This window comes from Neltuma alba, unplaced genomic scaffold, assembly GCF_004799145.2.
Source record: "Neltuma alba isolate B1F8T4 unplaced genomic scaffold, ASM479914v2 tig00002945_pilon, whole genome shotgun sequence".
Classification (NCBI taxonomy): domain Eukaryota; kingdom Viridiplantae; phylum Streptophyta; class Magnoliopsida; order Fabales; family Fabaceae; genus Neltuma; species Neltuma alba.
Window position 1 is genome coordinate 59,049 of NW_021633079.1, and position 11,970 is coordinate 71,018.

Sequence of the window (11,970 nt, forward strand, 5' to 3'; positions counted from 1 at the left end):
AACTTGATATAAGTATTGTCTTCTACAAATCTTACTGTTAATTGCTATAAATTTGCCCAAAAAATTTAATTACCATTTATTGTCCTTAAAAATATTACTATTAATTAATTGCCATAAATTTAGCCTAAAAAAAAATAATAACCATGATGATTATATATGAAACCCCTTCCCCGGAAGGTTCAAAGTCTGCAAATCATCACCCTGCCAGTCCCCCACACTTTCATTTCTGTCATGGAGGCTCCAAAGAAGCTCATTGACCAAGTCGGAAATTGGCTCAGGCTCTATGACGACGGCTCAGTCGACCGCTCCTGGACCGGCCCTCCTGAGTTCAAATTCCTCACTGAACCGGTTCCTTCACACCCTGCATTCCTCGACGGAGTTTCCACCCATGACGTCGTCATCCCCAACATTTCCGGCCTTCGTGTAAGGATTTATCAACCGGAGACGAAGCCTGGTGATAAGCTTCCGATTCTCCTCCATTTTCATGGTGGTGGGTTTTGCATAACCCAACCCAACTGGTTTTTTTACAACCATTTCTACAGCCGGCTCACCCTAACTGCCCGGGTCATCTGCATATCGGTTTATCTCCGCCTCGCCCCTGAGAACCGCCTTCCGGCGGCCATTGATGATGCTTTCTCCGGCCTTCTCTGGCTTCAATCGGTGGCAAAACATGAGAAAAACCCGCCGGAATGCCTCGCTGATGATGGTGCCGACTTCAACCGTGTTTTTCTTATCGGGGACAGCACTGGCGCGAACCTAGTTCATCAGGTCGCCGTGACAGCCGGGAAGCATGACTTAACACCGCTAAGGCTCGCCGGAGGGATAGAGCTCCAACCAGGATTCGTCCGTTCAAGGCGGAGCAAGTCGGAGTTAGAGAATCCCGAGTCACCGTTCTTCACATTAGACATGGTAGACAAGTTGTTGATCTTGGGGTTGCCAGTCGGGAGCAACAAGGACCACCCGATAACGTGTCCTATGGGGGAGGCAGCGCCGTCACTGGACGACGTGGAAGTTCCGCCGCTTCTGGTGTGCGTGGCGGAGAAGGACTTGATGGTGGATACGCAGATGGAGTACTGTGAAGCAATGAAGAAGGCGAAAAAGGAGGCGGAAGTGTTTGTGAGTACTAAAGGAATGGGACATACGTTTTATCTGAACTCACTGGCGGTGGAGACGGACGCCGATACGGCGGAGCAAACTGAGTGCCTTCTCGCTAAGATCAAAGAGTTCATTAATAGCCACTGAAAACAGACAAAAGAAGTTTCATGAATCCTCGTTATCCTTCCAAGTTCCAATGATGGATTATTTTGTACGAGATATGGTGTAACGATAAAATAAGAATAAAAATATGAAAGGGCTGTTTTTTATTTTCTCTTCTTTTATTTTTGCCAACTATTTTCTCTTCCTTTACGACTTCATACATTTCACTCCAAAAATTGGTATTGGAGTTAGACGCAATCGACTTCAGTTTTAGTGTTCATTAGATAATGAACACTGGAATCTTTCAATGGTTTGGATTTATTTTTTTCCTTCATATTTTGTTGGAAAAATTATTTTAAGACGTAAAGACTCTAAACTAAAGATATTATCATAATTATTATTTTTTGCAAAATATAATTTATTTCACTTAAAAATAATTAATTGATGAGAGATTAACTATGAGCACCAACTCGTCCCTATGATAAACACTAAAATTGTCTGGCAAAAAAGACAAACATTAATTAAAAATTTTCTCATTATAAGATTTAAATTTGTGTGATAATTCGTGTGCCAAGTCTTATCACTTAAATGAGGGCATGCTTAAAAAGTTATTAGTGTGATAATTTATGATTTTTTAATACAGTGAATAATAATCAGCTTTTTTTTCCCAATACGGTCAAGCTAAGCAATTGCTCACACAGTAGTGACAATAATAATCAGTGTTAAATATAAAGTCACCGTAAAATAGAGAATAATAATAGGAAATGTTCATTTTAAAAGCGACACTTTGTGCATTTCAGATAAATTTGTTAGCTTAATATAAGATAGCTTGAAATTGACAGCTAAATTTCGAAAAGGCAAGTCGGAACTTTTTTGGGGGGGGGTGTTGGGGGGGAAGTAATGTGCTAATTTTCAATTTCCCATCCACCTTGGACTATTTGGTACCAACTGCGAAGGAAATGGGGAATGATACTCGTAAACATTTTGTGAAATCTTTTTAAAAAAACCTCACATATTGTCAACTCCCCATTATTGAAATTGATTAAAAAAAGAAAGAAATTCAGTGTTAAATTTCGTCTATGTACGTCATTGTATGATTTTTTCCCCCCTTCAAGTCTTGTGAAGACCAGGGTTTTTGGGAGTAAATTTAAAAATTTGGGGTCTTATTTGTATGTAATTGATTTAATTATATGTTCTTTTTTTTTTTTTTGAGTAGCTTAAACCCATTCATTACCCCATTGATAACATGAAATGGTACAGGTTGTGAGATGGTCACCCGCTTTAAAAATTGCAAAGCTAGGCAATTTTAATTAATTTCTACTCAAAAAGAAATTAGTAATTAAAAAAATAGTTTTCATGTCAATAGACTTATAGCATAATAGCATAAAAACTCCGTTATAAACTTGAGATTGTAAGATTGATCTCACTTATAACTTCAATTGTTACTTTCATCTTTAATTTAAAACAAAAGTTACGAAAGCAAATACTAATATATAATGTATGGTTTAGTATATTATTCGAAAATTAGAATATAACTATTGTTCTGATTATTTGAGATCCAAAGCATAGATAAGAGTAGTACAGTTATTATCATTATTGAAGCAATAAGGTGAAGATGATCAAATTAAATGAGGAGGTCCCTCACAGCAAACACAGAAACCACCCTTACACCTGCTGACAGAGCCGGGCACGTCACATGTCTTGGGACAGGACTTGATGCACTCTTCATTCTTCCCACATGACTGCCCCTGTGCTCTTATTTTTGGCACCATTCCTACATATCCGTACACACAATATGTGAATAGAAATAGATGAGTCCTACTTTTTTTTTTTTAGTAAAACTAATTATTAAATTTTTATTTTTTATAAGTAAGTTTTTTGGATACAAGAATCAATAATCTATATATTTATTATTATATAGATTAAAGTGTAAATTTGCTTTAGAAGTTTTCGCTAGGCACTGAGAGTTCTTTTTCTCCGCAAATTTGCTCGAGAATTTGAAAATCGTAACAATATTGTTCCATACTATTAAAAAAATATCATTGACTATTAAAATAGTGATATTGACGGATAACATTTTTAATAGTAGAGGCATTATTGCTATGATTCTAAACTTTTAAGGTAAAGTTGCATCCAAAAAAAAAAAATCTGGGTGCCCAGTGCTCTTGAATGAAAACTTCCAAAACAAATTTACGCCTTAACTGTATATATATAATACAAAAATCCTTTACCAATTAGATTGTTCATGATTCATAAATAGTGCGACTCATTTATTAATATTATGATTCAATTTTTTTTTTCATTTTTCATCCATTGGAAAGAACTCGCACAATCATCATACTCTATGATCTCACATTTGAAAAAAAGACTTGAAAGAAGTACTTAGTGTCATCGTGTCAAAAAGACCCGACAATTCAAAAGTATACTTAAAAGATTTATTTTCAGCCTTAACTTGTATATAACTTTGCGCAATGTTTATTGCACACATATTGGCGCTTTCGTTTTGTTATTGTAAGAAATATTATGAATTCCCCTAATCTTTGAGATCAATCCCCCACAATATATATATATTAAACCTAAAATTTTTTACAAATTTACACTGCTAATAATTCATGAACTACTAAAATTTTTCAAGGGGGGGCGGGAGAGATTTACCTGATGCAATGATAAACAAAACCATTAAGCAAACCAACTTGTGTGAAACTTTTGCCATGTCTTTGATCTTTTTTCTTTGGCTATCAGCACCAGAAAATATTGTTTTTGTTATATAGGAAGGAGAATGGCTTCGAATATATATGCGAAACCAAAATGAATTACATGGAAATAATATATTTCATACAATGAATATTTAATTATTCATGCAAGAAATAAATATTATGGTTATGGTTTTACAAATTTTGAATATATAATTCTTTAAATGATTGATTTCCAAAATAAATTAAATGGATTCATATTTTGATGAATAGTATCTGGTAAATTTAATTAAATACCTAGTTAGTAATGGCAATGGATACTAATGTCTAACAACTTTTAGGATATGTTTGGTTGTCGCATGTGTGTCCTCAAAATTGGAGTCGGTAATTTGGGTTAACAAGTGCTGAAAATTTTCGGACTAAGCTTAGAAAAGCTAAACTTATAATCATGCCTTTTTCTTTCTTTTTCTTTTTTGTTGCTACAAATAACCATGCCTTTTCAGTTAGCCGGTTAAAAAAAGCTAAAGCCCATTTAGGTTTGGATTAGCCCATTTAGGTAGACATGATAACTAACTGTTAAACTTAATATGAATTAAAAATAATTATTATATATATATAAATAAAAGGAGAATCAATTTTCATTGTTTTGTTTTATATGTCTACTAATTTCAATATTGTTGTAAAAAAAATTTCTTATTTATCCATTTTTATGTCTTTGCTTGATACAAAATTTTTCCTTCCTTTTTTCCCCCCTCCATAATGTTCATGGAGAAGAAAACTACTGTAATCAGGAGCGATGGAAAAGAATTGCATTATGGTACGAATTTCATTAGTTAATAAACTGTATTATATATATTTATCTCATTTTTTAAATATACCTGAGGTGTGTATTGGTGACTTATATTTAAGAAAGTGTGCATATGCGCATATATGTCTTGCGCGCGTATATATAATTTCTTTCAGATTTGAAAACCTCATTCCTCTATAGGGATAGTTTTGCATTTTCAGCCTTTGAAAAATTTTAATTGGAGAAAATACCTTTTCCTTTTGCCATCAGGAGAAGGAAAAAAAACTGGTTAATATAATGCAACACATCACAAAAGTAATTAACTGTTGAATTTAAAGTGGCATTTGTGCATCTTTTCAATATTTTGTAAATTTTTAATATGAAGTTTTCAAACTGATACAAGACAACTTGAAATTGACAGCTGAATTTGAAGCACACTTGTGACTTGATTTTTGTTTTTGTTTTTTGTTTTTAAAATAATGAACAAATCTTGAACTGGTTATTAATTCATCGAAGTATAATTGTGACAGTTTTTTATTTTATTTTATCGAGTGACATTGTGATATTATTTAGCATATTTTTATCAACTATTATATGCACGGAACATAACAAAATTACGCGCCCTGAAAATTTAAATAGGGAAATTAAATTTTGAATTGCTTTTACATATATCCCCCTGTATGATTTTTTGAAGACTTTTAAATAGTGATCGTTTTTCAAGATTTTGAGAGTAATTTTACAAATTTGGGGTCCTATTTATATATGATTGATTTAATTATATGATCTTTTTTTCGTAGGGTTGCTTAAATCCCATGCATTACCTTATTGATAACATGAAATGGTATAGATTGTGAGATACTCATCCACTTTAAAAAATTACAAGCGGCTTTAACTTAATTTATACTTCAAAATAATTTAGTAATTAAAAAATAGCTTTTATATCAATGGCCTTGAAGTCTAATGATATAAAAACTCCACAATAAGCTGGAGGTTGTAAAAATACTAATACAAAATGTCAGTTTGACTACAAGATTTTACTTCTGTTATTAAAGAAACATAAGTAATAAGAATCTATGGCTTTTTTGCATTAAGAACAGAAGCCGTAAACAAGATTATCATTTATCACCACTGATATATGTGTGCGTATAACAAGCGTCATACATAAATACATCAACTATATCTACGCATGTAAATTAACTCTTAAAAATTTTAAATATTCAAACATGAGATAAAAATAACTTGCATAATTTGTTCCCAATAAGATATAAATATTCTTATTCATATTTATTTCAGATCCAGAACACAAAAGTAGTACAAATATGGATCAAGCAAGAGAGCATTAATTATTTAAATTAATTAAAGTGATGTGGAGAAGAAGAAGAAGAAGCAGGAGGTCTCTGACAACAAACACAACACTTTCTGAAACCACATGATACGTTGCAGTGTCCAGGGTTCCCATCTTCTCCAACCTGTCCTCTTATATTTTGGTACAAATCCTACAGACCTACACACGCACATACAATAAAAAGCGTGTTAATATATAAATAGTTTTCAATTTCTGGCCTTAGTTTAGTTTTGATTAATTTTATCGGTGAGAAGGACCCATAAATTTTTACACACAAAAAGTATCAGTATACAGTATTGATACTATAATAATTAGGTCCTTCTCATCAATAAAATTTTTTTATAGGAGATTTTTCCTAATTTCTCTTTTAAAATTAATCATATTATTGTTGAGCTATGTATATTTTTAAGGCCCCATGCAATGCTTTAAGCAATCACTTGGGGCATTCCAATTCTTAATTATTAATTAACCTTTTATGTATAGAGCAAATATGGTCGGAAAGAATTCATGATATTTTCGGTCTGTTCTAAATCAAGCACATACAGGGCAGAATGAGACATACAACATGAATATAGATGGTGTATGTGTGTGCATATTGACATGCCATGAAGGAAATTATTTGTATGTAACTTAAGCTCAACATCTGTTATGAATAAGTATAGAGGAAGTACCTTTTAGATAGTCTTGTCCCCGCATGTGTACATCAGGGATGTGAGCAATTTTAGGCCAATCTGGTCCTTTACCCTTTTCACACCTCTCCTCAAGCAACAGACATCCCAAATCAATTACTAAACGAGAGAGGGATGGAGGTAAAGCATCTTCTTCTGGCATGTCTTCAAAACTCATGTGAGGGCAACATGTAAATGATAAGGAAGTGAGAGAATGGAGGTGCACAAGACCCCTATGGTTTATTCTTCTCAACTTGCCACAATAATTGAATGACAGAGATTGGAGATTGGGCGGCAACAATCTCTCTTCTTCAGGGAACCACTCCATGACGTCATCAGCAATTTCAAGTTGTTTCAAAGACAACAACTCATGCAAACCCCAATCCCTACCACACCCAATGAGCTTGGAACACTTTATGATTGAAAGACGCTGTAGGTTGGAAAGCATACCACCATGGGGAAGAGATTCCATTGCCGGACAACGCCATAAAAATAGGTAATGGAGGGGCGGAAGCACATCTGAGATGCTCCATGTGGGCATGTCTTTCACTGATATCTTCCTACAATTACTTAAAGATAGCCTTTCTATGGAAGAGGACTTGGGAAGTGTGGCCTCCAAATTCTCACAGTCCTGAATGTCGAGTTTTTTTAAACAAGGAAGGTGTTGAGGCAGAGACTTTATCAGTCTAGGACAATGGCTTATAGAAAGTTTTTCAAGGCATGGGAAACTTTGACGTTCACAACATATATCCCATTCTTCCCATTCTCTCATAGAAGAAAAGATTAAACGTAAGAGGGAACGAAATGGTCGAGCAACTAAGGAGCCATTCCCATAGAACTCTTCACCTATCACCTTTATTCTATCCAATCCACTAATCGTGAGTTCTTGAAGAGAAGGTAGTTGCCCAAGTGGTGGTAACTTCACACAGTTGTGGCAACTCAACAGAGCTAAAGACACTAAATTAGGTAAAAAATGTTCAACGCCAAGCCACTTTGGAAATTTGGTACCTCTGTATCCGCTAATGGTGAGCTCTTTCACACTCTGATTTGGCTCAAGTGCTTCCAATACGTGCTCCTCGTGATGTCCCTCTTCACGACTGTAATCATCCTCACAATAATACTGCAATGTTAGTTTATCCAATTTCTTTCCTTTCAAATTGGCCTCTCTCAAATCTGTAGGATCAACTATGCCTCTCATATTTGAGATAGTTAGTGAGCCTGTTAAGTTCTTTAAGGCACCTAATTCTTTTATATTTGATCCTCCTTTCTTTGCCATAACAAAGTGATTCATTCTTTGGAGCTGCTTTAACTTTCCCATATATCTCGGCATCTTCTGTATGCCACAGCCTTCTAAGTCAAGATGACGCAAGTTGATGAGTTTGTAAAAATTTGATGGCAACTCAGTCAAGCGACCACAATCTCTTAATTTCAATGTTTGTAAATTAATCAACAAGCACATTGAATTCGGCAATTTCTCAACTGAAGTGAAGGAAAGATCCACATAACGCAGGTGCTTTAAATTGCTAATGCCATCTGTCAAGCTTCTCAAATTTTGAGATCCCTCCAAAGATAATTGTCGTATGTATTTGAGACGACAAAGCCTGGACATTATATCATCACCAATGCTAAGATTGCCAAATAGGATGAAACTACGTAATTGGTGGCATTTTAAAACTCTCTCAAAAATGTCAACATTATCACTTTTGCATCTTACATATGAAAAGTAGCGAGTCTTGGTTGACATATCTTGTGCCTGAGCAGTATCGAGCAACACAAAAAATTCTCCTGCCACAGATTTTGCTAAATCATTCAGAAGATCATGCATGATGAAATAATCGCCACCTGTTTTCGATGGCTCAAAAAAAGACCTAGACTCTAGATCTTTGAAAATTTCATCACCCATTTCTTCAAGGTTCGTACTTGTTTGAGTTGGATATATTAAACCATCTGCCATCCACAATTGGATTAGGACATTCCTATCGATGTCATAATCTTTGGGAAAGATTGAGCAATATGCAAAACAACGCTTCAAATTTGAGGGTAAATAATGGTAACTCAATCTTAAGGATGGAATAATATTGTTATGATCTTCTGGCAATGCCCAAAGCTCACTTTTCAAAATCTTATTCCAGCGTTCAAAAGAGAGTTTTATACGCAACAAACTTCCTAGTGTTTTTACTGCTAAAGGCAATCCTCCACATTTCTTTATGATATCTTTACCAATCCGTACAAGATCTAGATCAACAACATCGGGTTGGTTGTTAAATGCATGTTTCACAAATAAATTCCAACAATCTCCATCTTGTAATGGCTTCAAAGGATATGTAAAAGCACAAAACATAACTTCTGCTACCGTTTTATCACGGGTTGTGATAAGAATCTTGCTCTGTGGTGCTACTTGTCTCAAAGGAGCTGTGAAAACCTCCCAACTTTGACAATTCCAGACATCATCAAGAACGAGAAAGAATTTCTTGCCCATCAATGTCTCTTCTAGTTTAGACTGATTGACGTGAAAATCTTGTTCAGGTGGACACTTAAGTGACTGGAGAATTGCTTTTGTCAGGTGATCAACATCAAATTCTTCAGAAACACACACCCAAGCTGTATGTTGAAAATGATCCTTCATCCTTGGATCTTCATAAACAAGTAGCGCAAGGGTTGTCTTACCCATCCCGCCCATACCAGTGACGGCAATCACATCCAGAGGCAATTGATTCCTACCTCCCATGTTCTGTGACAGTAAAAGCTCTACAATCCTCTCTTTATCAGCATCTCTACCATATATATTGGATTCATCTATCAAATGTGTTGAAGGCAATCTTCTGTATACTCTCCTGTTCACCACTCCCGATTGGTCTCCAGCAGATGGCCCTTCTCTTAACCCCAGTCTCTCCTTTTGCTTCATAAGATTCTCTAGGTTGTTAAGCACTTCTTTTATCTCTGACTCTATCTTTTTGTCAAAATGATTTTGACTAGCAAGAGTAGTAAAGAAGCCTCGTACCTTGCGGATAACAGTAGTACTTTGCGATTCAGCATCCATCTTCTGTTGTGTAGCAATGTCGTCCAGTAACTCTTGAGCCTTAAAGACTTCATCTTTGAGCTCGTCAAGCCACTTCTTCACATGATGGTCTCTGTATTGCCTTTCCTCTGCATCCTCAACAATTTTGTCCACAGAATTAAGGGTGATTTCCAATTCTTTGAGCAAGTTACCATTGAGCTTTCTGCCACGAAAGTATTCAACAAAGTCAGGAGAAGCCAATCTCTCAAATGCCACCTGAAGGAAAGAAGAGAGAAACGCTCCAGCCACCAACTCCGCCATGTTAAATCTAATAGAAAGTATTTAGCAGCAAGAAAGGAAGAAAGCTGGACAAAGAGGAACGAGAAAGCAAGAATTGTTAATGCTTCACTAGTGCGCGGGGCATAGAGAGGCGACAGTCTTTCTTTGATTGTTGAGAACTTTGGATGGTTCTAAGAAACAACTCTAAAATTATAAAATACAAGATAAGGCTTGAATTTGAGTGATGCATATGAACTTGCTTGTCCAGAGAGACTTTTGAAAATTCAACTTTGCCATCTGCCGGTCTTCCAACAGCCATTCTTATTTCTGTCCTTTACCTACCTCTAATAATTCTCCTTTTCTTGTTTGTCCTTTGAAAACCGATTCGAGCCACAAGCGAGGATAGAGAATTTTGATTCTTATTTTATCCCAAGCGATTGCAATAATTAATGGGGGAAAATCCTTTAGCAACTTCATTTATTACTGTAACACTAAATATTATGTCAACATAAATTTTAAATAATTGTAACACTTTTCTTCTGGGAAAAAAATCATATGTTTTCCCATAAGCTCTGCCATGTTGAAGCTAACAGAAAGTATTCAGATCCTCTCCTCTATGCTCCTTTTCTCTTTATCACTGTTTGGATCAAAATTCCAACAGTTCATATTTAGTACTTTATAAAAATAAATATTATTATAATTTTATTTAAGAAATACATAAAAAAATTTAAACTATTAAAATCCGATCCGAGTAGTTCACAATTGTGGTGAAAAAATAAGAAAACAAATCTATTTTATGATAACATATAATTACGAATTGTTTAGATCAAATTTTAATAGTTCAAATTTATTTATCTATTTTTGTCTATAATTATAATGATATTTATTTTTACAGAATGTTAAATGTGGGTCATTGACATTTTGATCCAACGACGGTGAAAGGAAAAAGAGATAGAGGAGGGGCAGAAGTGAGAAAAGATAGAGGAGGGGAATCTTGGTTATTGGGAACTTTGGATGCTTTTAGGAAATTATCCTGGAATTATAAAATACTACCTCCGCTTCTTGATATGCATATTATTCTTGCTATAAGATCTAATTTACTAATTTAATAAGATTAAAAAAATTAGTTAAATTATTTATATATAGTAAAGAGATATTTTCTTTTCTATTATTAATTATATATGTTTGAATTATTAATTGATAGTAACTTCTTAATATACATAACTGTAATAAGAATTATTTGAAGGTAAAATTGATAAATATAAAAGATAAAATGAATTAAGATTTTATATTTGTGATCAAATTAAAAATTAAATTAAACTATTTTTTATATTAAGAAGTAAAGTTTGTATAAGATAATACTTGAATTCGAGTGATGCATATGAATTTGCTTTTCCAGTGAGAGACTTTCCCATCTGCCAGTGTTATTCCAACTACTATTCTTGCTTTTGGACTCTATCGATCTCTAATAATTCTGCTTTTCTCATTTGTACGTTAAGAAACGATAGGAATTGCGCGGGCGATGGTACAGAATTTTGATTCTTGTAATGTCATTTCATATCCCAAGCGACTTCAGCGATTAATGGGGAAACAAAGCATTTAGCAACTTCGCTGCAATTTGTAAAAATATCCACGTTGATAATAAAAAATAATAATATCCACGTCGGACTCACTGAGCGATTGGACCACTTACACAGTCCTTACCACATTTGAATAATTTTTCGATTTTTTATGATCCCTTTGCATTCGTTCAAGCTTTTAATGCTTATTAAAAAAATCCTTCGGAAATAGAAGTAAGCAGTTTCTTTTTGTTTCTGAGTAAATAAATAAATAGTTTCTGAATTTGGTCATTGTGAATAATTTTTCAATTTTTTATGATCCCTTTGAATTTTTAAATTGTCCCCTTAAAAATTAAAAAGATTTCAGTTTCATTAAGGACTCTTCGAATTATAATTTTTCCACTGACTTGTGTTTAAAAAAGTCTGCACGCGCACGCACGTGGC

At 34.3% G+C, this 11,970-nt stretch overlaps 2 protein-coding genes and 1 long non-coding RNA gene across 3 annotated transcripts; 1 reads left to right on the plus strand and 2 right to left on the minus strand.

The window, feature by feature from the left end:
• The first annotated feature begins 176 nt into the window (after positions 1–176).
• LOC114739883 (probable carboxylesterase 6) lies at positions 177–1,356 on the plus strand. The gene has a single exon (XM_028927987.1). The coding sequence runs from the start codon at positions 232–234 to the stop codon at positions 1,240–1,242; it is 1,011 nt and encodes a 336-aa protein (XP_028783820.1). The 5' UTR covers positions 177–231; the 3' UTR covers positions 1,243–1,356.
• A 4,568-nt stretch (positions 1,357–5,924) lies between these two features.
• Positions 5,925–6,866, minus strand: LOC114739866 (uncharacterized). Its single transcript, XR_003739645.1, has 2 exons — positions 6,694–6,866; positions 5,925–6,181 (listed from the first exon to the last, which is right to left on the minus strand). It is a non-coding gene; the product is annotated as an uncharacterized LOC114739866 (long non-coding RNA).
• A 192-nt stretch (positions 6,867–7,058) lies between these two features.
• On the minus strand, positions 7,059–10,009 carry LOC114739869 (putative disease resistance RPP13-like protein 1). Its single transcript, XM_028927971.1, has 2 exons — positions 7,208–10,009; positions 7,059–7,076 (listed from the first exon to the last, which is right to left on the minus strand). The coding sequence occupies exons 1-2, from the start codon at positions 10,007–10,009 to the stop codon at positions 7,059–7,061; spliced, it is 2,820 nt and encodes a 939-aa protein (XP_028783804.1).
• Positions 10,010–11,970: the final 1,961 nt, after the last annotated feature.

Coding starts and splice junctions, on each gene's coding strand:
- LOC114739883 (XM_028927987.1), top strand. CDS start 232: ATGGAGGCTCCAAAGAAGCTCATTGACCAAGTCGGAAATTGGCTCAGG.
- LOC114739869 (XM_028927971.1), bottom strand. CDS start 10,009: ATGGCGGAGTTGGTGGCTGGAGCGTTTCTCTCTTCTTTCCTTCAGGTG.